Source organism: Carcharodon carcharias, chromosome 5, assembly GCF_017639515.1.
Source record: "Carcharodon carcharias isolate sCarCar2 chromosome 5, sCarCar2.pri, whole genome shotgun sequence".
Lineage (NCBI taxonomy): Eukaryota > Metazoa > Chordata > Chondrichthyes > Lamniformes > Lamnidae > Carcharodon > Carcharodon carcharias.
The window spans coordinates 126,101,124-126,128,923 of record NC_054471.1 but is presented as its reverse complement, the minus strand read 5'-3'; the positions used below and the strand labels follow the sequence as shown (position 1 = coordinate 126,128,923).

The window sequence follows — 27,800 nt, the reverse complement described above, 5'->3', positions numbered from 1 at the left end:
AATTTAAATAAAGAAAAGGAAATATTTTAAGACGTGTCCTCTCATGTGACACTGTCACATGAGCTGGGACACGTTCATGAATTTTGAGAAAAAATTTCATTTAATTAATGAAACCTTTATGAAGCCTCATCCTGCCCATGGATGAGGTTCCATGAAAATTGTGAAGGCCACCTGGGCTCCTCGCCTGCCCGCCAGTCTTAAGGTCAGATGGGCAGCTCTGTTGATTGTTTTAATGACCATTTAAATGGCCTCAATAAGCCTTTGACAGTTTGGCAGGAGTGCAGCCAACTTGGCTGCGCGCCCACCGAATGAAAATCTAAATGAAGCGCGGTGACATCGGAACGCCCGCCCAATGTCACAGCACGTCATTTTACGTGTTGGCAAGTGGGCCCTGCCCCTGCTTGCCTACCAGAAAATTCTTCCCACAGTTCTTGAAGATATGGAGCAGAATTTAGCCCCTTTCGGGCGGGAAGATGACTGTCGTCCGCCATCAGGGCCGGAAAGCAATTTTACACTGGCAGATCAATTAAGGCCCACCCAGCATGAAACACAATCGGCAGCGCTCGGCGCAGGTGAGGGGAGGAGGGTGAGCGGGGCCAGCGTGAACTTCGCACATGCACGCAAGTGTGTGCTTCAGAATCTCCAGTTGCCTCAGGGAGATGAAGAGATTTTTTTAAAAGAAAGACTCTGTCACATGAGCTGGGACATGTTATTACTTAAAGTTTAAAACTTTAATTTTATTTTTATTTGCTTTGGAAACCTCATCCTGCCTGTGGCTTCTTTGCCTGCCCAGTAACCTTAAGGTTGGACAGGCAGTGAAAAATTTAACTTAATTGATTCTTTAATAACCTTAAAAGGCCTTTCAATTGTCAGCGGGCGCACTGCTGACTCCAGCGTGTGCCTGCTGACCGCACTATCGTGTGACTGTATGTTAACATCGGGACAATCACCCGATGTTAACACATGTTATTTCATGCTCAAGTGGGTTGCGCGTGCACCTGCCCGCCAAACTAAAAATTTTGCCCATGGTTTCCCAACACATAAGCAACCAAGTATTTACCTCACACACCTATGGATAGTTAACCTTTTCACGTTGGTGATGTCCTCAGTGGCTGCTAGAAATCATCCCTAAGTGTAATTCTAAGAATTACATTCTCCTTCACAACCATTGACATTTTCCAGTCACAGAGTTCCTTAAAAACTGGGGCCGCAGGTGCTGCTTCTCTGATAAGTAAAGGTGCAGCTCTTCTTGTGGATTCTGGTGCATTGGTTAACTTTGGTGCATTCTGATGGGCTTGGAATCTCTCAGTTTGTGCTCCCCAAAAAGCAGAGAAAGAAGAAATATTCATGTGAGGAAACATGTTCCGACGCTTTTGGAGGTATTGGGAGAGGCAGAGGAATACTCCTGAAAGGTTAAACTACATCAGTTTATAAAAAAGGCATATTTGTCCTGGAAAATGATCAAAAATCTTATTTTGCAACTCCTGAACTGAACTCCAGCAAACCCTTCATTCCCTAACAACCCTGGACCCTCTTTTAAAGAGATTGGCTTATCACTCAGTGTAATGCAAAAACATCAGGGGCAGAATTTTCACCTCGGCGGGCGGGCGCGCGCCTGACCCACTAGAGCGTGAAATGACATGCAGTGATGTCGGGCGCGCGTCCCGATGTCAATTCGCAGTCGCACGATAGTTTGATAGAATTGGCAGCCCACCCGCCAACAATTAAAAGGCCTATTAAGGTCATTAAAATATTAATTAACTTAAACTTTTAGCTGCTCATCCAACCCTATGGGATGAGGTTTCCAACAGCAAATAAAAATAAAATTAAAAATTTTACATCTCATTCATAACGTCCCTGCTCATGTGACAGGGTCACATGAGGGGACATGTTTTATAACGTTTTTTAAATCTTTAATTTTTTTTTGAAAATTGTTCATCACCCTGAGTCAGCTCTATCCCTCAGAGAGATGTTCAAGCTTGCATGCGCGAGGTTTGCGCTCACCCTCCTCTCCTGCCCACACAGGCAGCGTGCGTTTCAACTTGCGGGGGCCTTAAGTGGCCTGCAAGCTTGAAATCATGGTCCGGCCCCAATCACGGCTGCGGTTGGCTTCTTGACTGCCCCCGCCCGCCCCCACCGAGCCCACCCAACAAGGGCAAAATTCTGCCCCAGATGCGTGTACATCTCATATTCTGTGAATCAGCTAGTGCTGTATCTTCAATGAAATTATCCATTCCTGCAGGTGAAAAAAGCTGAGCTAGTCTATGTACTGACAAAGGAATGTCAGCGGAGGGATGGGTGGAGCACCCTATTGAGAAGGCTGGGCAGAGGAATGTCAGACCAATGCCAGATGGAATTGTCTTCACAGGGTTTGAGTCAGTAGAGAGCCAGACCCAGTGCTGTGCTATCTGCTGGTAAGACACCAGCAGCTACTAATAGGCATTAAACTGACAAAACCTGTACCAGCACCTGTGAGATGTGACCTCTAACTTGCTTCCACTCCCTCTCAGGAACACTAAAATGTAGGCATACATTGTTAAAGATGACCCTTGTACTTCAGGTTTTTGGGTGCTGGGCTGTACTGAAACTTGTCTGCAAGCTCATGATTTGAATATCTTTTTGGTAAATTTTTCTGTGTCACTCTTGTTCCTTTCTTCCTTCAGCCTTGTTAAAAGCTGCTAATTAGTTCAGATGCTTTTTGAGACTTTTCAAAGGTTTTTGGAATTTTTGTCACCCTATTCTGACACTCCATTCTAATTGTTACATGTGGAATCCTATGTTTTTACTCATAGAATGTTCCCTGCATGGTCAGAAATTTTTGCTCGAGATGCACGCCCGACCCGCTGATTATGAAATGACGCGCATTGACGTTGGCTGAGTGTGCTGATCTCAATGCGCAGTTGAGCAATAGTTCAGCCAGCAGGCGCATGCCAGAGCAGGCAGCACACCACCAACAATTAAAAGGCCTATTAAGGCCTATTTTAAGTTAAATTTAAGTTAAATGCGGCCTTTGCATTGTTTTGGAAAACTCATCCACGGGCAGGATGAGGTTTCCAAAAGCAAATTAAGATAAAATGAAAGTTTTAAAATTGAGTCACACGACAGAGTCACACGAGGGGACATGTTTTATTACATTTTATTTTCTTCATTTTCTTTTTTTATCAACGCTTCATCTCTCTGTGCCTCAGGGAGATTATGAAGTACTCACTCGCACACAAGCGTGAAATGCGCGCTCGGCTGGCTCACCCTCCTTAATTGGGGGCCTAGTGTGAAATCACAGTCCATTCCTGATCGCAGGTGGCGATCGGCTTCCCAACTGCCCCTGCCCACTCCCACCAAGCCCACCCGCCAGGGGTAAAATTCTGCCCTGTGTCTCCGCATCTCACCTAAAGCAGCACTAACTAGCTGACCTCATAAAATTACACACAAAAAGTGCATTTTCATTTAAATCTGTCTAAAGCTTATTTCAAATCATTGAAGTCTACACTGCACCCATATAGGAAAATTTAGGCTAATAAATGATATCTGCACACTTCGATGATTTGTGTCACTTTCAATTTTTTTTATTTGCTGATGCTTACATTGCTTTGATTGATTCTGATTCTAATGTTGTAGCTTTTGTTTTATGACAAATGACTTATGTATAGGTTGAACACACTGCAAACAGAAATATGCAAGCTTTTAGTCTTTGTGAACTCCTTAGGTGTGTATTATGGAGCCTTGAGAAATGCCTGCAAAAATTAAATCCATGTTCCCATTAAATTGCACATATCTAAAACTACTGATACAAGTAGGTTGTAGTGTATTCATTTTAGATTTATCCCCCAATGAGGTAATAGCACAATGAACAATATTTTCGAAACCTACAGGTCCACAATGTGAAAAAGGAGAAGCTAGTGAATTGAAAGGAACATATATAGGACTGAAACAAAAACAAAAATACCTGAAAAAACTCAGCGGGTCAGGCAGCATCTGCGGAGAGGAGCACAGTTAACGTTTCAAGTCCGATTTGTTTTGGATTTCCAGCATCCGCAGTTTTTTGCTTTTATATATAGGACTGAGTTCCCTGGAATCCAAGATCTGAACTGCCAGGTCTTCTGCTGTAATTCTGGGTACTCCTGGTGTGGAAGCTCTTTAAATGGGGATTGATTTCTGTATTTTATGATATAAAAGTGTAATCAACCATTGTAAAGTGTGTCGATTTGTCATTGGGCCATGAATTAGTAAGAGGCATATTATCTTGCAAATCATCTATTCAGTGACTGCAACAAATGAATTTCAAGTGGACGGAGTGCAAACTGGGGAACTCATCAGCCTGTACTGATTTCACAAACTACGTGCCAGCAGATGGTTACAGACATAGCTCCTCATTTGTGATTCCCCATTTGGTGAGTTTATCATTTCAGCTGGGTAATGGTGCAAGGAAAGTTTATGGTGAGGCCCTACTGAAATGAGATGCATCCTTTGGGAGAGGAAGGCTATTTGCCACTGTCTCTGTTGAGATTTCTAGTGGCACAGGCAAAAAGGCTTTGATACATGTTGCATATCTGCATATCTAGCCTTACTTTTAATGCTTAGAAACATATTAAATTACTATTCTTTCGCCAACTTCTGATCAAACGAAACCTCTTTGATTAGAGCAATATGCTGAAACCACTTTAGCATGGGGCTAGGCAAATGCCTGAGTTTAAAATTTGTATTTGTATTCATAGCTCCTGACTGAGAGTTCAGTGCTTCAGCCTTGTAACTACCTGATCATTTCCTTCATTTTGTTCTAGTTTTTGCATTTGTAGGTGATGAACATTTTGTTTCTTTTCCAGCTTCTTGGGCTTGTCTATGCCTGTTACGTTATCAAAGTTGTTGCTGAAGAAGAAGACAGCTGTAAGTACTCAAAATGGCAAGGATGAAGAAAATCAAAAACTCTAAATTTATGCATTTTTGAATTAGATCAGCACAATTATGCTCCTAATGAATACTCCAGTATACCTTGTATTGAGATGAGAGACGACAGCAAATTTCAAGTTCTCAATTCCAACACAAAGAGCACTAGAACGTTCATTGTTCATTAACAGCCTGATCAAATTAAATAGTACTGCAACTGTTGTCTTGTAATATTTTAAATTGTCATGGGCCAGAATCTTTGGCTCGGTGAGCAGGGGCAGGGCCCTTACACCAATGCGTAAAATGACGCGTGGTGAGGTCGGGCGTTCGTCATTCCGATTTTCAGTTCGGCTGGCGTGCACTGGCGTCAGCTGCGTGCCCGCCAAACTGTGAAAGGCCTATTAAGGCCATTTAAAAACTAATTAAACCACTTAACATAGCTGCCCATCCAACCTTAAGGTTGGCAAGCAGGCGAAGAGCCCAGGCGGCCTTCACATTTTTCATGAAACCTCATCCACGGATGGGATGAGGTTTCATGAATGATTTATAAGTGAAATAAAGATTTTCATTAAAATTCTTGGACATGTCCCAGCTCACATGACACTTTCAAACGAGGGGACATGTCCTAAATTTTTTTTTTCTTTATTAAAATTTTTGAAACTCAAACTGACCTCGCTGAGGCAGCTCTGTGCCTCAGGGAGATTTCTACAATTTTTCACGTGCATGTGCGAAAGAGCGCAGGCCCCAACTCAGCCCACTCCCCCCGCCTGCGTAGGGAGTACTCATCACTCCCCGGTGCATGTCACGCTGGGCGGGCCTTAATTGGCCCACCCACGTAAAACGGTGGCGCGCAGCCGATTGCGGGCAGCAATTGGCTGTGCGCCCGCCTGCTCCCACCTAGACCCCCCAATGGGGAGAAAATCTCCCCATGGAAAAATTAGCTCTTACTATACTTTGAAATGTTCACTCCATTGAGCAGTTGGAATACTTGCTTGTAGTCAACCACATACTAAAATTCCAACAATCTAAATTTAAACTCAAAGGTTTCTAATAAAAATGCAAAGATGTTGCTTTTTCTCTAAGACTGCAATGGTATACTGGTCTCAAGCTTTTTGTGTTGAAGCATAGCATGACAGTCTATCAACAAATTTATCATTATCGAATTTATCACATTTTCTCTGACATTAAAAAGCAATCATTATATTCAATTTATGTCAGCAAATGTATTTTGAGAATCGTTTTTTGGAGTCAGAATATTCTTCCATATATTGGTGGAGTAATAAAAAGAGTAATGTGCAAACAAAATGTGCAACTCAACAACAATAACAATTTATATTTATATTGCACTTTTAAAGAAATAAAATGTCCCAAGATGCTTTCACATGAGCATCATTAAAAAAAAAGTTTGACATGAATCCACATATGGAGATATTAGGTCAGATGACCAAAAGCTTGGTCAAAGAGGTAGGTTTTAAAGAGTGTTATAAAGGAGGAAAGTGGGGTGGAGAGGTTTAGAGAGAGTATTCCAGAGCTTAGACCTGGACAACTGAAGGAGGACCCATCTGTAGTAGACTAAAATCAGGGATGCTCAAGAGGCCAGATAATCTTGGAAGGTTATAGGCTGGAGAAAGTTACAGAGATAGGAAGGGACTATGCCATAGAATGATTTGAAAGAAGGATGAGAATTTTAAAAATCAGGGCATTGCTTAACTCAGAGTCAATGGCCGGGATTTTCCGGCATCGTCATGGGCGAGATCCGCTGCTGGTGAGGTGGCGCCCCAGGCAGAAGACCATTGGCTTGCAGCGGTACCAAAAGATTCGATGGGGGGGATGTGGAAAATTCCGCCGAATGTCAGCGAACAGAGACGACAGATGAATGAGACTTCGCATGAGTTAAGATGTACATAGCAGAATTTTGGATGACCTCAAGTTTAAAGAGGGCAGAATGTAGGTGACCAGCCAGGAATATTTTGGAATTGTCAAGTCTATAGAAAACAAAGGCAGGAATGAGGGCTTCAGCAGCAGATGAGCGAAGTTGAGCAATGTGACGAGGCAGAAATAGGCAGTCTTAGTGATAGCATGAATATGAGGTTGGAAGCTCATCTCAGGATCAAACCTTGTGAACAGACTGGTTTAATCCCAGGTTGTTTCCAGGGAGAGGGATGGAGTTAGTAGTTGGGGGATGGCGTTTGGAGCATAGACCAAAAACAATGTCTTCAGCCTTCCCTGGATATAAAATAAGCAGTCTGATAATTTAGCAATAGTGGAGGAATCAAGAGAGGTGGTGATGAGCAGAGATGGGTGTCATCAGGGTGCATGTGAAAACTAAAGCTGTGCTTTCAGATGATATCACCAAGGGGCAGCAGTGAGATGAGAAATAGTAGGGGGCCAAGGATGGATCCTTGGGGGACTCCAGAGGTAATGGTGCAGGAATAACTCCTCACTCTCCCCCATCCTGATCAGCAGGCCTCCCTGCCTGGCCTCAGCTACTTGAAAAAAAATTACATGTCATCAAGGGTGCTTTGGCATTGAGGTGCCCTCTTCATTGTGCTGCAGCCTCAGCATTGGTCACCGCTAGAGGTGGGGCTGCCAAGGCTGTTGAGCTGCTGGCCCTCTGATTGGGGTGGAAGCTCTGGGAAGACGGTTGCCAACCTCAATTGGATGGCAGCCCCAGTGATGGCCTGTTGGCTACAGCTGGTAAAATGCTGCCCAGGGTCCCACCATCTGCTAGAGTGGGGTCAACTCCTGCTTTCAGCCCAACAGCAGGATTTGATCCTTATTGGTACAATCCAGTCCTCTATCTCTCTTTTAGTGATGCTGGACCTGCTGGAAATTCTATCCTCCTCATTGACGATCTGCCTGCTAATATCAAAAAACACGGGCAGCTGGCTGGTGATAAGATAATGAATCCCACCCATTAAAAGGATTGCAGCCTCTCATGATTTCTCGTGGACAAGCGGCAAGGTTGCCCCGCCTAATCCGCACAAATCCTGTTACCGCAGGTACTCACCAAACCTCCTTCGACTGTCCCTTCCAAACCCAAGACCACTACCATCTAGAAGGACAAGGGCACACCACCACCTGGAGTTCTCCTCCAAGCCACACACATCCTGGCTTGGAAATATATCACCGTTCCTGCACTATTGCTGGGTCAAAATCCTGTGGCTGTACCTACACCACAGGGATTGCAGCGGTTCAAGAAGGCAACACTCCATCACGTTCTCAAGGGCAATATGGGATGGGCAATAAATGCTGGCCTAGCCAGCAACACCCACATCCCATAAATGAATTTTAAAAATCCAAGCTCCCACGAGCAGTATCACAAGAAATAACTAGTAAATGAAATTGACATTTAACTTTACTAAAGTTAAAAATATTTTCTTCACTCAGTTTTAGTATTTGCAGGAAAGGACAAAGTAAAATCCCAGCCCTATTCTCATTTAATACAAACTGAGTCTCTTAATTCATATTTTGCCCTGACTCTGCTAGAGTGCACACCTCACTCTGCCCCCAGTTATGAAGTGCAATATAGAACACTGGTATAAATGAAGTGCATAAAATGCTCTTGGTTGAGTGAAAGAGAAACGATATGCAATTAGTGTGGGAGTTTCTAAACATATTTACCCCAAGAATTTTACTAGGGTGAAAACTGTGGGGGTGAATTATTGTTGAGAAGCTCCCATCCACTTGCTCTTACTTCAGCATAAGTGCCACCGAATCTCAAAACATGTTAAGTCATTGTTTAATGCCATTTTCCTGAGTTTTTGTTGTTCCTCCCTCAAAATTACAGGAGACAATTGGGAAATTCAGCCTATCTATATTTTATTTTTAACTATATTTTATTTTTGAACTATCCAACTTGAATTAGACTTATACAGTGACTTTTGGACAGGTAACAACTCAGTATTATGCAGAAGTATGAACATCTCTCAAATAGATTACTGTACATCATCAATGGCATTACACAATTAATTATAATTAATTGGAGGATAAATATCTGTCGATGTAAGATTTCGCTGAACCATTTCCCAAGAACATGAAGTAGGATGTTCCTATCGTAATATAACACATACAGCTGAGAATCTGCATCCATTATCATAAGAAAATGAGGTTTGGTTTAAAGAAGGAACTTAGACCAAGCTTTGAGAAATGAAAGTGGTTAAAAAGCTGGGTTGATTAAAGAAGTCATTTGGCAATGATAGATTTACATTTTCTTTGTTTGTACAATTAATTACCAATGCTTTAAACTGAGAGTCTCAGCTCGTACATGGAACACAGTTGATATGGGAGGGAAATTGGTTATGGATTGCTGCTTTCATAAATAATGAAAGTGTTGCAGAAAGTGTTCTCAAGAGACCAGAGTGTAGTCATACGTAAAAACTAAATGGGGTGAAGGTGTTTTGATGATTTTGTACATGTTAATTTTCTTTGCAGCAGGACTTGTCATGCATGGTTTTAGGACAGCTATACATTTACCGTTTAATCCTTTCATTGATGAGAATTTTTTTAATGGGGGAAATCATAGTGTACTTAGGTCCCATTCAAAAGACTGCCAACTTCGCAAGATTATTATTTGCAAGATAGAGGTAGCTTAATTAAAATCAGCATATGTTTTAATTCACTGTAAGAATACAGAATTTTTTTTAACATTTTATTTAAATTCAATTTCATTTTTGAAAAAAAACACAATTTTTGATTACTTTCAGTCCTGGCTTGTCCCCATGGGGATTCTCCTGCAAAGGAATCAGATCAAGAGTAATTAAGGCTGACTTTTGCCCACATACCAATTTAGATCATCCCATCGGTCACTATGGGCAACGTTATTACAATTTAAATTATATTCAAATAGAAATAAAACAAATTTAAATTTGTGCAAGATAGGAGCTCCTGCAATGTATGAAAAATTTGTAATTTCTCACATTAATGGCTTTTAGAAAAATATTTAATATCCTAATAAATGAAAATGGCATCGTGGCTGTTGTAATCGTCATTCTGATGACAGTAATGAATCAGTTTTTTTATATTGTGCTAGGCACACAGCAAAAATGTTTTACTGTAGCCTTGCTTTTTATGTATAATTATTTATGCTTGATGCAATATTGCAAGCTACTTTGAACATATATTTTCTTAATTCTGTCCATTGCTGCCCTCCTTTGTTATAAATGGCACACAAAAAAAGCAAAAGGAATTTAGACAAAGTGCCAGCTAACCTAGGAAACACATTCTTCCATCTTGGAAAATTGTGTCTCTGGGGTTCAGAAAAAAAAATTCAATGAAACTTCAGTAATACTATCTGTCAGCTAAAACTAAAAATTAAAAGTTACTTATTCGTTTTTCTACAAAATTATGTATCACTGTTGTTGAGATATTTCATATTTAGTCAGAGGATTTGCTGCATTATGAAACAGTTCCATAAAGAGAAGAATCCTTTATGGTCCTAGAAAACAGCATCGAAAAAGGCTTCTAATCAAGTGAACAGTTAAGCAAATGTACTACATGGAAAAAAATGATAACCAAATTCTTTTTTTGATAAATTCCAAGCACATTCTCAATGATTGGAGTTTCTGATATGTTTTAACTGATTGTTAGTTGGACACTGTCACCGCTCAAAAAACAACCAGCATTTCTATAACACATTTAATGTCCAAAAATACCACAACGTGCTTCATAGTTGGGGGTAGCGGGAATAGAAGGGGAATTAGAGAATGTGGTCCAAAGCACAAGAGAAGAGGTATGTTTTGAAGAGATTTTTGGAAGTTCTGAGGGGTGTAGCAAGGCAGAGAAATTTAGAGAGAGAATTTCAGAGTGTGGAGAATGATGACTCAACCATTAAAAGAAGAGTTGATGGGAAAGTGGGGGAAGAACCGGAGCCAGGAAGCATATCATATTGGCAGGAAACTAAGGCTGGCAAAGATAGTGGGATGAAAATCAGGCGGGCATTCTGCTCCACCAAATTACAGCTCAAGTGATGACAGTGGAAATCTAAACCAGAGAATATAGATTGGTTCTTCTGGTATCTCAAAAACAACAACTTGGAAATATATAACACTTTTAAGATTGTAAAAGGACCCAAGGCACTTCACAAGAGCATTATCAAACTAAATTTGACACCAAGGCCTGGATTTTCACTCCAGAGATGGGTAGCGCGAGTCACGATATCTCTTGCTTGCCACACCTGCCTCAGGAGAAACTCACCCAAGTGGCAGGCTCGTCACTCCAGGGTTGGGAGCCAGGGGCTGGGGGGTGGCAGGGAAGGTGCAGGATACAATCAGGCCCGCTGTTCTTGGATGCAGGTGGGAGGTGGCCACAGGGGCTGTGGAGTGATGAGGCAGGCTGTTTAAAAGGAAAGAAGGATTCTTCTCTTTGTGGGATTGTTTTATAATGCAGTAGAACCACTGATTCATGATTTTTTTTTAATGCACAAGTAACTTCTTTTTAGCTTTATCTGACAAATAATATTTAATGAAGTTTCATTGAATTATTTTTTCTGAACACGAGAGATAAAATTTTCCAAAATGGAAAATTAAGTGTATCTGGTAAATTATTTAAATTCCTTTTGCTTTTCTTTCTCTCCCAACCCACCTGCCACCCTTTGCCCTTACACCCACTGTGCCAGCCCACCCAGCATCCACCAAGAGCAGACTTCAGGAGCCATGTTGAGTTGAAATAAAATAAAGTTCAAAATATTTATTCCAGCCTTTACTATAGTAAAAAAAAAACACTCCCAATCCAAATGTTCAAAACATTTAATCCTTTATAAAAACAAACAGGCTTATTCATAACCCCACATCAAAGACAGCTAATCCTTTAATAATCTCCCTGAGCTGTCAATCAAACTGTGAATTTAGGAACCCCTACTGAAATAATGATGGGTTGTGGAAAGCAGCCAAGCATTAATAAAGATATGGGGGAGTATTTTTCCCTCATTGGGCGGGCTCGGTGGGGCTGGCCGGGAAGCTGACCACTGCCCGAAATTGGGGCTAAGCTGTGATTTCATGCTGGCAGGCCAATTAATGCCCACCCAGAGTGAAACGTGAGCAGCAGTACTCCGCGCTGCCTGTTTGGGGGTGGGGGGAGGAGGGTGAGTACGAACTTGGTGCATGCACGCAAGTGAGCATTTGAAAATCTCCCTGAGGCACAGAGATGCCTCAGAGAAATGAACTGTATTCAAAATAAAAAATAAAGGTTTATAAAATGTTATAAAACATGTCCCCTCATCTGTCACATGACCAGGAACATGTTATTAATAAAATTTAAAACATTTAATTTTTATTTGCTGTTGGAAAAATCATCCCTCCCATGGATGAGGTTTCTTAAAAAATGCAAAGGCTGCTTGGCCTTTTTTCCCTCCCACCAACTGTAATGTTGGATGGACAGTGAAAAATTTCTTTTAATTACTTTTTAATGGCCTTAATAGGCTTTTTAATTGTTGGCGGTTATGCGGCCGACTCTGACACACACCAGTCAACCAAAATATCACATATGCATGATGATGTCAGGATATGCGCGTCATTTTATGTTCAGTCTGGTCAGGCGTGCATCCGCCCGCCGAGCTAAAAATTCTCCCATCATGGTAGCCTTTAGGATAATGTCAACAAACAGCTATTGTAACTGATAGAACAAATTTCTTTCTACTCTCACTGACACAGGCAGCTTATATTTTCAAAATTTTTAAAGGGCTAGGAATTTAAATAACTTGACAGCTTGAGCTTTTTTTACCTCTCACTAACACAGGCAGGCTGCTTTTTCAGTTTGTAAAGGTCTGGAGATTTAAATAACTCCACAGCTTGACAGTTCTACAGACCTTACCTGACCTTCAAGAGCCTTTATGACTACTCTAAAAGTTTATAACTCCCATACTGCGGGTTCAGGCCCTTCCTACAGTGAAAATATAGTCTGTTTGAACTCAGCACTGAGTTTAAATGGTCCTGCTGAGTTCAGGTTTCCTTGTGTGAGTCACACCCCGCTCACTTTTTGCTTCCTGTCAAATAGGATTTGTCAGAAATCGGGCAGGACTTCCGGATCCGGGGTCCGTCCGCCATTTTTGAATCTCCGCGAAGCCTCCATGACTCTGCAAAAACCTGGGCTCAGGAAGCAAAAAAAATAGGGCAGATGACCAAAAGCCTGGTCAAAGAGGTAGGTTTAAAGAAATGTTTTGAAGGAGAAAGAGAGGTAGAGAGGCAAAGAGGTTTAAAGAGGAAATTTCAGAGCTTAGGGTTTTGACTATTGAAACAGGTGCTTTACAATGAGGTGTAAATAAGGTGGAGCAATTAAAATTTGGAAGGCACAAGAGGCCAGAATTAGAGGAGTGCAGATATCTCAGAGGGTTGTAGGACTGAAGGAGGTTACAGAGATAGGGAGGAGCATGGCCATGGAAAGATTTGAAAACAAGATCTGAAATCTTTTAAATCAAGGCTTTGCTCAACCTCGAGCCAATGTAGGTCTAAGGGTGGTGGTGAAAGTGGACTTGCTGTTCGTTAGGATACAAGCAGCTGAGTCATGTAGTCTATCAGTTCAAAGACACTAGAGGGGTGAAAAGAAGTACTGGTAAAGTAGATCTGCATGTCATCATTATACACTAAGATAAAAGCAAAAAACTGCGGATGCTGGAAATCCAAAACAAAAACAAAAATACCTGGATAAACTCAGCAGATCTGGCAGCATCTGCGAAGAGGAGCACAGTTAATGTTTCGTATCTAAATGACTCTTCAACATATGGAAGCTAATGTATTCTTGGATGATGTCACCAAGAGGCAGCATATAGAAGAAAAGAAATAGATTATGAGAATCTTACATTATTTGTATTACAGCGAGAAGATTTTTTTGTAAACACAAACAGGAATCTGTTAAATAATCAGTGCATCCAATGGAATCTAATATAGTTTCTCTTTTACACAATAGTTGATTTCATAGGAGGATTTGACTCATACGGCTACCAGGGCCCACAGAAAACATCTCATTTACAGTTGCAGCCCATGTACATGTAAGTAGATCTTTTAGCTGCACTTTCTTTTTTAACTTAAGATTCCACCATGCTTTCTTTATTTGATTTGACTATACAGGTAATTTCAAAATGCTGCAATGTTCAATAAAAGAGATAGGTTTCATTCTTTTAAATTTCAAGAGTGAATTTCCATGGGAGCTCTCCTAATCATCTGTCTTGATCGCAGTGAAGGATCTAAAGAAACCCCAGAGAAATTAACGTTGTTCCTGTTTAGTTATGTTATATCAAAGAATCATAGAATATATTGGATGGAATTTCCCGTGCCCATAGGCGTTGGGTGTGTTCGGCGGCACAAGTGGACTGTACAGTGAAAAGGCCAGAAATGTGCTTCACGACATCATGAAACCAGTTTGCAATTGTCCACTCAGCCCGTGGATGGCGGGCCTTGTTTCCCGCCATTGGACGTTGGGAACCTCATTGTAAAGCATCTGAATATGGCCAGCCTGCCGGAATCATCCCACTATTCCCTCCCAAAAGCTGGATCATCCACCCATGTCAGCGTGATTACACACCAACATGTTTCACAACAACATATATAAGGCGTGCACTTGGCGGGCTGCAGTTTGAGGGGAGCTCAGAGATGAGTGCACAGCAACTTTGCTCACCTGAGTCACTTGTTGGACTTCAAGGTTGAGGCGCATTAGGGCAGGGGGTGGGGGGGGGGGTGGTGGCAAGGGCTGCCCTGAGGTTGAAAGTAGTGCATAAGCAGCCACATATTAGGGAACCCTTGTATAAAGTGATAATTCCTCTGCAGCTGAGACAGTTTAGATGCAACCACATTGACATGTACTGAGTCAGGTCTCTAGCTTATCTGCCCATTCAAGCAATGCAGAGGCATGAAATTGCCACCAAATGCTCCAGAGCTCTTAACCCCTGGGCACAGACTGCAAACTAATAAGTGTTTGAGTGGACTGCAGAACAGTTAGATGAGTGAGCACGTTGTACAATCTCCTTGCTAAAGCAGTCACTGGTGGAGGCGCTCACTGCCCCTTGCAATGTCATTCAGAGAGCACAAATGACGGAGAAGAGAGCGACGGAGGTGCCTGGTTGCATAGAGGAAGGAGCAGAACCCTAAGGAAGAAGGGGCAGCTGGACTTCCCACAGCGCCACAGCGAACTGTCAATGGTTGGCGCCTAGCTAGACACAAGGTCTATAGACGTCACCTTTCATTCCTGACCAACAACCAGTGTCACCAAAGATGGGGCATGTCTAGGGAACTGGGAGCTCACTTCCGCCAGCTACTGCAGGATTTGGCACCGAGGAGACATGGAGGGCATCCACTGCCAGTGGCCATGAAAGTGACTGTGGCACTCAATTTTTACACCAGCAACTCCTTTCAGGGCTCCACAGGTGACCTCTGTGGGGTCTCACAAGCCTCCACCCATAAATGCATCCATGAGGTCACGGATGCCATCTTCGCGAGGGTGCATTTTGCCCTGGACCGAGAGAGCCAGGAGGCAAAAGTGATTGGAGTTGCTCAGATCTCGGGTTTTCTACAGGTGCAGAGTGCGATTGACTGCACTCAAGTGGCACTCAGATCTCCGTTCCAACAAGGGGTCACCTATGTCAACCACAAGAGTTTCCAGTCGCTGAATGTGCAGCTGGTGTGCAACCACCCCAAGCGCATCCTGCAGGTCTGCGCATGGTTTCCAGGGAGTGTCCATGACTCCTATATTCTCAGTCGGTTACAAATCTCTAATCTCATCCAGGGTCTGCAGAGGCTGCAGGGTTGACTCCTTGGGGACAAGGGCTACCCACAGAGGATGTACCTGATGACACCAGTGCAGCAGCCTCAGACTGCAGTAGAGCGAAGGTACAACAAGGCAACTCACAACTCGGTGGAGCAAACCATCGGGATGCTGAAAATGAGGTTCCATTGCCTGGACCAGTCTGGTGGAGCACTGCAATACAGTCCGCTGAGAGTGTCACGCATCATCGTCGCCTGCTGCGCCCTTTACAACCTGGCGCTGCAACAGGGAGAGAAGCTGGCTGAGGAGGAGATACAGGAGCTGGAGGTCTCTTTCGTTGAGTAGGATGTCAACAGGGATGAGGATGAGGAGGTCCTAAAAAGCAATGATGATGGCACCCTTGCATTGGCCAGGCAAGGCAAGCGTGCTTGGGAGGACCTCATAGCTGCTGGCTTTATGGAGGGTGATGACGATATGCAGTGAGGAGACACCATGGATCCTCACATTGCATCTATGAACGTTTGACTCCAGTTGGCTTATGGCAGTGCACATACCCTCTGTGAGAATGCTCCCGTCATGGAGATGCAGTGGAAATCCTAATAATCGCTCGATTGCAGGAGGATGTTGATGACATGTAGTGAGGACAACTCCTTAGATCTTCACATGGGGCAGAATCTTCGGGTCGGTGAGCGGGGGCGGGCCCCTCTCACCAACGTGTAAAATGACATGCGGTGACATCAGGCGTGCGTCCCAACGTCATCGCATGTCATTCAGATATTCAGTTCAGCAGGTGCACACCGGAATCAGCTACACACCCACCGAAGTGTCAAAGGCCTATTAAGGCCACTTAAATTCCAATTGAAATAATTAAATGAGCTGCCCATCCAACTTTAAGGTTTGTGGGCAGGCGAAGAACCCAGGCGGCCTTCGCATTTATCATGAAACCTCATCCATGGGCGGGATGAGGTTTCATGAAGGTTTTAAAACATTGATGGAAATTTTTAATATAATTCATAGACATGTCCCAGCTCATGGGACACAGTCACATGAGAGGACATGTCTTTAAACTTTTTCTCCTTTATTAAAATTTTTACAAATCAAAGTCATCTCCCTGAGGCAGCTCTGTGCACATCCGTGAAAGAGTGCAGGCCCCAACTCAGCCTCCTCCCCCCGTCCACACAGGGAATGCTCAGCACTTCCGGGTGCGCATCACATTGGGCTGGCCTTAATTGGCCCGCCCGCGTAAAATGGCGACGCGCAGCCGCTCCTGCCAAACACCCCTGACAGGGAGAATATTCTCCCTATAGGGCATAATTTTCAGTTTGACGTGCGGGGGGCGAGCGTCAGGACGTCACCACGCGCCATTGCGATATTTCGCTGGGCAGGCGCGCAATGGAGTTCAACGTGTGCCTGCCATTAATTAATGGGCCAATTGAGGCCCTTAATTTGTCAATCGACGGTGATTTTTAGGCGCCTGTGCGATCTTCATGTCAGCGCACAGGCACAACGGGCAGGCGGGTAAGAGACTTTTCTGTGAACCTCACCCACAGGTGAGATAAGAGGACTCAGTGGGGTTGTCAATCTGCTTTGTGGATTATTTATTGGAGAAAGTATTTTAAACTTGCCTGTGTGACCTGCAGCAGTTCAGAACGAATTCCAACAACTTTCTGTATACTTTGAAACTTCAGGCCAGCACACTGCAGTCAGTAATCTTTAGCGGGCCTGCAGCTTTCCGGAAGCCTCCTCTTCATCATGTCCATTGGAGGCAGCTCCTCTGAGGAGGAAGAGAGGGCTAGAAGGAGGAGGAGGCCAGGAGAGCACATTCAGCCTCCAGGGGAGCCACCTTTGGGAGTACAGGCACAGGCATAAGGGGCGCAGGGCCAATAGGTAGTCCAAGGTGGAAGACGCCACTCTCCTGCTGCCAGGGTATACAGGTGGCGAAGCAGCTACCTCAAAATGACTGAGGTGCAGTGCCGAAGGAGGCTCTGACTATCAAGGAAGGCAGTCAACTACATCTGTCAGATGATTGGCCCTAAGATCTCTCCTAACGGTGTGGGTGGACTCCCCATGCCAGTGGCTCTGAAGGTCACAGTTTCCCTCAACTTTTATGCCTCTGGCTCCTTCCAGGGCCAGAGGGTGATCTTTGCAGCGTCTCCCAATCTCTTGTCCGCACTTGTGTCAAGCAGGTCACAGACTCTTTGTTTGGGCATGGATTGACCTTCATCCACTTCTGCTGGGACCAGGCAAGCCAGGCATAACAAGCCAGAGCCTTCGTGGCCATTGCTGGCTTCCCCCGTACCCAGGGTGCAATAGACTGTACACATGTGGCCATCAAGGTGCCAGAAGGTGAGCCCGGTGCCTTTGTCAACAAGATGGGATTCCACTCCATTAATGTGTAGATAGTATATAATCACAGGATGCTGATTCTGCAAGTCTGTGCAAGGTACCTTGGCAGCTCCCACGACACCTACATCCTCAGACACTCCCAGGTGGCCGGGTCTCTTCAGTGCTCCAACCCGGCTGGATGGATGGCTGCTGGGTGACAAAGAGTATTCGCTCAGAAGGTGGTTCATGATGCCTCTCTGCCATCCAATATCAGAAGCTGAGAATAGGAGCCACATCTCCACAAGGGCTGTAATGGAGAGAGCCATCAGTCTTCTCAAGATGTGCTTCCAATGCCTGCACCGCTCGGGCCACACTCAAGTACCCCACAGATTGTGTGTCAGTGATAGTGGTTGCATGCTGCGCTCTCCACAATCTTGCGCTAGAAAGGGGGGATGCAGTGGATGATGAAGACATTGACGCAGTGTCTGGAGCTGCACACGATTAGTCCAGCACTGATTCTGAGGATGAGGAAGCGCAGAGGAATGCTGAGGGGCTAGACACTGACCCAGGACTACCTGAAGGAGGCAGGGACACCCAGGAGGCTTTAATCCACTGAACCTTCAGCTAGCACAACACAAATGGATCAGCAGGACTAGCCTTGCCTGACGCTTCCATACTCAGCACCTAAGTGCTAAATCTGCCAGGTCATCAGCAGGAACTAAGAGCTTTGGACATAAATTTGAATGTCGAAACAAATACTCATAACATTTCTCTTAAACATACACATGCAGAACAAACAAGCCATCCTCAGCCATGGTAAAACATCTGATTTTTATTGTAAACATCAGATGTCCTCACAATTCCAAAACAATACTTTAAGCAAACAAAAAAAAATTATAAGGACCTAATCTCGGGCCAACACAAAAGCATCAGCACACCTATGGTGTGCCTGAGGTACCTTATGTTTTCGTTTCCGGGTGCTATATCTTGGTGCTGTCCCATTGCTCGGAGTGGCATCTGAGACAGCCTGCTGACTCTGCTGTCCTGTTGGCCTTGAAGACCTTGACGGTTGCCCTCTGGCCCGTGGAGCCTGTGCTGGCCCCACCCGGGAGGGATCTGCAAGTTCCATAGCTGGCATCTCCCCAGTTGTCGCAGCCTCACCGAATGAAGCGGTCACTGGGAGAGGGGCAGAGCAGCTGGTGCCCTCTTCTGGAGCACCATGAGAGGAGCTCGCAGATATGACAGGCAGCTGCTGCGCCGACGTAAGGTCGCCTCAGACCTTGCTGCTCAGCGTGGATGGATGGGCAACGAACTGGGAAGCTTGAAGCCCACACCATCTCCCACATTGGCTCTGACCAGCTGTGGCCACTGGTGGTGTGAGGGCTTGCAAGTCCAAGCGTATCCCCAGGAGGACCTGATTGTTCTCCTGGAGGCGCCTCTCCACGAGAGTCACCACTCTCTCCATGGAGGAAGCATGACGCTCTGCCATGAAGCTCACTGCATCAGTAATGCTCCACGTGGACTCCTCCATCACGGACACCAAGCGAAGCATAGGCTCATGTATCACTTCCAGATGCTCCCGCACACCCAGCTACATTTCCTGCAGCTGCTGCATTGCAGACAACTCCAGAGGCACATCATTAGGCACTGATTGAGCATGTGCCTTGTCCCCTGCAGAGCTCCAACTGCTGGCGCCATTGGCACTCTCTGACTCTGCCAGCTCCTCCAGCGAATGTGAAGTGCCCTCTCCATTGTGCCCCGGGGCACTAGCCGATGTTCCAGTGCCCATCAAGGTGCTAGTATCTGCGCTGGTGCCTGCCTCACAGAAATGGTGTGATGCAGGTGACACTTGAGGGCCCTCAAGTGTGAGAGGGGCCGGCCATGCTCTGATGATGCTGAAATGAACAACAAGGACAGTGGATCAATTAGCTTATTATGCGCGCAACCTTCAAGAACCAATGGACACAAACATCGGTGGGGTGGCAAATAGTGAGGAGGATAGCCTTACATTACAGGCGGATATAGATAGGCTGGTCAGATGGGCTGACGAATGCCAAATGGAATTTAATATGGATAAGTGTGAGGTGATGCACTTGGGCAGGACAAACAAGGCATGGGAATACATGATGAATGGTAGGACCATGGGAAATATTGAGGATCAGAGCGACCTTGGTGTGCATGTTGACTGGTCCTTTAAGGTAGCATAACAGGCACAAAAGGTGTTTAAGAAGCCAAATGCCATACTTGCCTTTGTTAGCCAAGGCATGGAACATTACCTCATGCTCCTATATTCTAAGTGCAGAAAACGCTGCCTAGGCCACAGCTATAGTTCTACGTGCAGTTCTGAAATGCGCTTTATGGGAGAGGTGTGATTGGAGTGGAGAGCGTGCAGAGGACGTTTACCAAGATGTTGGCTGGCCCGGAAAGTTTGACTTATGAGGAGAGATAGCATAGACTGGGGTTATTTCCCCTGGAGCAAAGGAAAATGAGGGGCGACATGATTGAGGTGTATAAACTTATGAGGGGCATAGATAGGGTCGACAGAAAGGAACTTTTCCCCTTGGTGGAGGGATCAGTAACCAGGTGGCATAGATTTAAGGTAAGGGGCACGAGGTTTACAGGGGATGTGATGAGCAACTTTTGCACACAGATTGTTTTGAGGATGTGGAACGCACTGCCTGAAAAGGGTGTTAGACGTAGAAACCCTGCTAACATGTAATAGGTATTTGGATGTGCACTTGCGATGCTATGGCATACAAGGCTATGGGCCTAGTGCTGGAAAATGGGATTAGAATACTTAGGAATGTGTTTGACTCGTGCATGCTCGAAGGGCCGAAGGACCTTTTTCTGTGCTGCACACCTCTGAATCTATCACTTTGTAACCGATCAATGTTGCAACAATAACAAATTAAACAATCATCAGTGCTATGGATGTTGGGAGGACATTGCAGATCTCACTGTTGGCCTCAAATACCTGGCTGTTCCACCCCAGCCTCACCGAGACCAGTTGACCTGGATGCATGGCGCCTCTCCAACTCAAGGGCCTCCTGTTCGAAGTGGCTTAACAAGAGGAGGTGAGCCTGGCCGCCTCCAGTCCTCGAATGTTCTGACGCATTATGAGCATTCTTCTCCTGAGAAAGAGAGAACACCATTCATTGTGGAAATTTGCACATGAACTCTGCACGCGCCACTACACCCTAACCAGAATGGCCCATATCAAGCCTCCAGTGCTTTCTCTCCATGGTACTGCTGATCAGTCACACAAAGATAGTACACCTGCTCCCAACCCCCCCCCCCCCCCCCCCCCCCCCACCAATGGCCACCTTGGACACATGCTGCGTACATCACTTTAGGAACCACACAGCCTTTGCTCCCATAGCATGGAGGCGCAACTACATGCATTGTCGAGGGCAGCAGATGGTTCTTGGCCACGACACCTTGAGGCTCCCCTTCCATCTTCTCATCACCCTGAAAATGACATGTGTTGGAGTTCTGAGTATGTGCCCAGCTGCATCTCCTGCAGGTTGCCCCCCAGACTAGTCATGTGCGACTAAGAGCAAGACATGGTGCGGGGGAGAACTCATCTCCTCACGAACCACTCAGGCTGATCTAAGCATGGCACTATCTGCTTGCCCACCCAGCATAGGAAAAATGCCCAACATGATTCAATGCAGTCATGACAGTAAGACTTTGGGGGGTCCTCAAAGGCTAAGGCTATCTGCTGGGTTAAATGCCCAATGCCAACATGGTACTCGCCCTTCCAGAGCTTAACAAATTGTTGAAGTGCTTATGGCACTGGATTTAGGTGCGCCGCACCACGTCGAGGGAGCTCACCACCTCCACCACCTACTCCCAGGCACGTTTTGTCATGTGGGGGGGGCCTCCTCCTCCCATCCTGGGGGGCCAACGCCTCCCATCGTACTGTCACTGACTTGAGGAGGGCACCAGGGCATTCACCTGAAAAGCAAGGGGCGCATTGGCCCCCTGCTGGCCTACCCTGCAGCCTGCCCTGCTCCTGTGGCAGACCCTGCAGCCTAGCCTGAGCCTCTGTTCTTCCCTCCAGCCTGGCCTGTTCAGCTGACCCCCTATGATGCCCACTTGAATTGTCCATTGTCACTAGCCTACAGGAGTCTGCCAGGCCTTCTTTTAAATAGACCGCCAGGTCACCGTTGGACCCGGTGGTCTGTGCATGCCCGCCGCTGCCCACGCACTCCTGCTATCCACGGGAGTTGGCAAGTACACTGGGTGGGCCTTAATTGGGCTGCCCACGTAAAATGGCGGCGTGGACCAGATCATGGGTGCCAACCAGGTCTGTGCCCACCCGCACCAGCACCCGTGTCCCCCCCCCCGACCAAAACAGAAAATTCTTCCCATTGTCTCAAAGAATGTCTGGCCTATCTGGCTGAGGGCAGCTCACTTGCTCTCTGTGATCAGGGTCATATTATAGAGACATAGCCATGAAACTTTAAAAGCTCCTGATCCTTTTTCCACCTTCAGCACCTGACCCCTTCAGGAGTACAGCGTTACTGGTCACAGATGCTGAAGAGATGGGGGCCAGCCCCACCTTAAAGGTGCAGAGAGCACACAAAGAGAATGACAGAACTCTGTAACACCTGCCCACGAAATTCTGAGAGCAACGACAAGCACTGCCGAGTTGCAGGCATCAGTAATGTATCCAGGGAGTGTGAAGCTGGACCATCACTTTGGTCTGAAGGTTACACAAAGCACAGGGAAGAGGCACTGGACTGAGACACCTGCCTTTATCGTGTGCAGTAACATTTCACATCTGAGTGACAAGAACACAGCTCATCAGAACAAGGAGCCATAGGTAAGGAGACATTCTTGAGAGTTTATTTACAATAGTGAACATTATGTACAAGTGATTAACACCCCTGCCCAGCTGTGCAACTACATCTTCTTAACTTTCTAAACCCTGCCGCTTTGTCTTGGTGCTCCTCAGACATCCAAACCACAGGTGGAGGCAGCCTGCTGACTGCTACGCCCAGCCTGTGATGACTTTGGCAGGCGTCCTCTGGAGAGCCCTGGTGTGTAGCAGTGGCACCCTCCTCAGGCTCCAGAAGGAAAAACAGTGCAGTCTAGTACCCTTATTTCCCACTTTTTACTCTTTTTACCTCTTGGGTGTGGAGCTGGAGCCTCTGAGGTCACAGGAAGGAGGGATTCGGATGAATCGGACACTCCCAGAGTTACCTGGATGGATGGCTCCAGGGGGTACACCTGCTGATCCTCCACCCTATGGGTGCCCGGGACCCCAGACTGATTCCTTGAGGACCAGGGATAGCTGAAGTGAGATCGAGCTGCCCCACACCTCTCTCGCATACACACGGTTGGAGGTCAACAATCACATCAGCGATGGAGTTCACCCGCGCAACATAGCATGTGCGATGTCCTGGATCAAGGGCTCCATGGCAGCCACCATCCTACCAGTGTTCACTTTGGTGGGTTGCAATGCCGCTGCTATCACCTCAGCCTGAAGGCGGGCGGACTGCTCCTCCGTGCTTTGCAATCTGAGGAATGCAGCGGACATCCCTGATGTTTCCGAGTTTGCCTTTGCAGCTCCAGCAACTGTGACATGACCGAGTCCAGAAGCTCGTCATCTGACTCGACTCAGCAAATTTCTGGCCTCCAGCAATCCTCCGAGTGCCCGGGACCAGGGAATTACCTGCCTCCGCCTGCTGTGGATCAGAAAGATCAGAAGAGGCAGTCCTCTTTTGCAGGGCATTGGCACTGACCACCACTCCCACCACCTCCCAAGCCAGATTGGTAATGTTGCTGCCTATCCTGCAACCAGAGTGGGGGCAGAGGGCATCATGGCAGGACTCCACGGTGTCCAAAAGGCGCTTGAGGGACATGCCATTCAACCTGGGAGCTGCAGTCTTTCTGCCTTTCAGGACCATGTCTTAGTACCAATATAGGTCAATTCCGCCCATCCGGTTTTTCATTGTTTGTAACCTCTCCTATAAGTGCTTATTAAAAAAGCAGTGACTATGGCAATAACTTTTCACAGGCCATTTTATTTATTTTCCTATGTAGCTGTGTTGCTGCAACAAAGTCATTAAGCCATTTAAAATAAACAACCTTGACATCATCACAACTGTACACTAAAACCAATAAATAGAGAAATTCCAACATTAAGGTCCGGATTTTCGCTCCAAGGTCAGGAGCGCAGAGACAAGCCATTTCCCTGCTTCACCAACCCAACCTGGGAAAGGGAGGCCCAGAAGGTCAGATTTTCTGGTGGGAGAGGGGTAGTGAGAGGTCAGGCTGGATTAGAAATCAGGCCCACGACCCCCAGAACGATTGCAAAGGCTGCCAGTACAGAGACGACTGGGCAGAACGCTTGCCTCAGCACTTTGTTGAAGTTATTCAAAAAATCATTCAACCAAAAAAACAACCCTCTAGCCCTCACCCCCCCCATACACTCCCCATGCCCCACCCATGCCAACCTATGCCACCTCAAGCCCCCACCCACATCCTCAATGCCCCCATACCCTCCATGCTGTCCTATGCTCCTCTACCCACTCCCCTTGGCCCTTCATACTCATATACCACCCTATGACCCTCTACCCAAACCCCCATGGCACTCATAATCCCCAAACCATCCTGTGCCTTTACCCACTCCCATGGTCTCTCATACCCTCATGCCAATTCATGCCCCCACCTATGCCCATGGACCTTTATAGCCCCTGCGCCAACTTAATGCCAATTCCTGCTGGCCCATTCTCCCCATACACCACTAATTTTGCCCTTACCCCCCCCCCCCTCCATGCCAATTCACCTTGTATCCACCATGGGCAATCCTCAGGAACCATGCTAAAATAAAATAATGTATGTGCCTAACCCAATCTGGTGTGAAATCGCATGAGGTGACGTTGGGCAAGCATCCCAATGTCATCCTGCACTCACGTGATATTTCAGTCAATGGGCGTGCACGGTGTTGGAGCTGCAGCCGTCATCAATTAAAAGGCCACTAAAAAGTCAATTGACCAAGATTCCACATTGCCCGTGCGGTTTCGAGCTCATCACATGGGCAAAACGGCCAGCTGACATTTTGCAAAACTTCATCCAAACTTGGGATAAAAAGGGTCAGCAGCATTGCCATTGTGAGTAGTGAGGAGTTTTGGAGATAGTTTGCTGTTGGTTGCTTCATTGGAACTTGGCAGCTTCATCTCTGTTCGGGGCTTCATTGTTAGCATTTCCAGGCTGCATGTGAGGACTCATTGGGGTCTCCAAGGTCCCCGGAGGATTTTGACCATGTGGACCCTTCCAGGTTTCAGACAGCCTTCTGTGACTCTGCTAATGGAGACTGTGGTCTCCGTTGGTGGCACCTCATCTCAGGAGGAAGAGAGAGGCAGAAGGGAGAGAAGGCCCCATGTCCCAATGTAGTTTTCAGCGGAGCGAAATGTATGAGGAGAGGCACAGGTTCAAGGACCAGCAGGTAGTCCAAGGCGGAAGAGGCCGCAGAAGATGCCACTATTTTGCCAGGGTTTACAGGCAGCGATGCAGCTGCCTCAATATGTTTGAGGTGCAATGCTGCAGGAGGCTTCAGCTCTCAAGGTATACTGTGACCTCCATTTGTCATATGATTGGGCCTGAGATTACTTCCAACTGTGTGGGTGGACACCCCGTGCCAATGACTCTGAAGGTCACAGTGGCCCTCAACTTCTATATCTCCAGCTCTTTCCAGGGGTCAGTGGGGGAATCTGTGTGGAGTGTCCCAATCAGCTGTCCACAGTTGCGTCAAGCTGGTGACAGAAGCTCTGTTCAGGCAGGTCATAACATTTATTCATTTCCATACAGACGACGCTAGCCAGGTTGTGTGAGCCAGAGGGTTTGCAGTGATTGCTGGGTTCCCCCGCATCCAGGATGCCATCGACTGCACACGTGTGGCCACCAAGGCGCCAGCGGGTCAGCCGGTGCCTTTGTCAACAGGAAGGGATTCCACTCCATGAACGTATAGATAGTTTGTGACCACAAGATGCAAATTCTGCAAGTCTGTGCAAGGGACCCTAGCAACTCCCATGATAATTACATCCTCAGACACTCCCAAGGCTGTTCAGTGCTCCAGCTCGGCTGGATGGATGGCTGCTGAGTTACATGGACTAGCCATTGAAAAGGTGCTTTGTGATTTCTCTCCACCAACTAAGAACAGGCGCAAAGCAGCGTTAAAATAGGAGTCATGCCTCCACAAGGGTGATGACAGAGAGCACCATAGTTCTTCTGAAGATGCGCTTCTGATGCCTGGACTGTTCAGGGGGAGCACTACAATACCCCCCAGAGTGGGTGTCACTGATCGTAGTTACATGTTGCACTCTCCACAATCTGGCTTTGGCAAGGGGGGACGCACTGGAGGAAGAGGCTCTTGAGGTAGCTGCACAGGCCACAGAGGATGAGTCCAGTAGTGAGTCAGAAGAGGAGCACGATGAGGAGAATGCTGAGGGCATGCAGGCAGACCTCTGTAACCTTCAGGGAGGCAGAGACGCCTTGATCCAATGTTCCTTCAGTTAGGCTGTCAAGGATCTACTCCCACCTCATGCCAGGGCTGCTGCCTCCATCCTGGATGTCCGAGATGCCCCTGTCATGTGAACCCAATGTCCACTCTGTGCCTGTGCAATAAGGTTTAGAGCCACTCATGTCTAGCATTATATACTGGCGTACCTTGCACCAAATTAAAAGGTGAAGCATACTCAGGCCATCACAATAAAAGCAAATTTAATGTTACTGTCACATTGAAATCACACTGACATGACCATTGTTGGTGTTGATGTCCACACCAGTAGACATATAAACCAAACATAACTGAACAGAAGATCACCCACGAACAGTCCCTTTTGTGCTCATGGTGCCTTAAACTTACGTTTGCGAGTACTGTGTCTTAGTACACCCCCCTCAGTGGCAGCGGCATTGGAGAGAACCTGCTGACTCTGCTGTCTTGTTGGGTTTGATGACCTTGGCCAGTGGAACCTGTGCTGGCCCCGCCTGGGAGGGAGCGGCCAGTGCCACAGCTGGCATCTCCCCAATCATCGCAGCCTCCTCAGATGCTACGGTTACTGGCAGAGGGGCAGGGAAGCTGCTGCCATCATCCAGAGCACCCCGAGAGGAGCCCGCAGAGATGACAAGCAGATCGTGCGCCTATGTTCTGGACCTCCCTGCTCGCCATTGGTGGATGGGCAGTTAGCTGGGATACTGGGTGCCTCATCCATCTCCCACACTGGCACTGACCACCTGAGGTCATTGCCTGTCTGAGGGCTTGCAGGTCCAAGCGCAACCCCACAAACCCCTGATTCTGTCCCTGGAGCTGCCTCTCCATGACAGTCACCACCCTTTCACTGGAGAAGGCAGTACGCTTGGCTATGAGGGTCAACACAGAGCTTGTGCTCTGCATGGACTCCTCCACAACAGAGACCATGGCATGTATAACCTCATGGATCTCCACCAGATCATCCTGCAGTCCCATTGGATGTCTAGCACCTGCTGACTAATCGATGACTCCAGAGACTGATCATCTGCCTTTGACCCAGCATTGTCCTGGTCTCCAGCAGTCATCTGACTGCCAGCGCTGCGCACTCTCTGCCTCTGCCTGCACCTCAAGTGAGTGTGAAGGTCACTCACCAACGTGCACTGACAATGTAGCCAATGATCTAACACCCACAGAGGTTCTGGTATCTGCGCTCGTGCCTGGTTCAGAATGTGGTTGTGACGCAGGTGGTCCACTGGCATCAGGAGAGCCTGTGCAAAAATTCAGGCCATTTTCTGAGGAATGGAGAATGGTATTGGCATTTAAAGTTTATTGTTTTCAGAAGAGGATTTTACACCGTCTATTAATAGAACATGATAATATAAATCCTGCAAGATCCATGTTAACAATTTATTGTTGTTTTCCC

General features: G+C 46.4%; 1 protein-coding gene across 1 annotated transcript in view; it reads left to right on the top strand.

Annotated features, from left to right (window-relative positions):
• nkain2 (sodium/potassium transporting ATPase interacting 2) overlaps positions 1-13,868 on the top strand; it is a 418,979-nt gene extending 405,111 nt beyond the window's left edge. Inside the window, exons 5-6 of the mRNA XM_041187394.1 lie at positions 4,821-4,881; positions 13,783-13,868. Coding sequence (XP_041043328.1) covers positions 4,821-4,881; positions 13,783-13,868 — 147 coding nt within the window. The remainder of the gene's footprint in view (positions 1-4,820; positions 4,882-13,782) is intronic.
• The last annotated feature ends 13,932 nt before the right edge of the window (positions 13,869-27,800 follow it).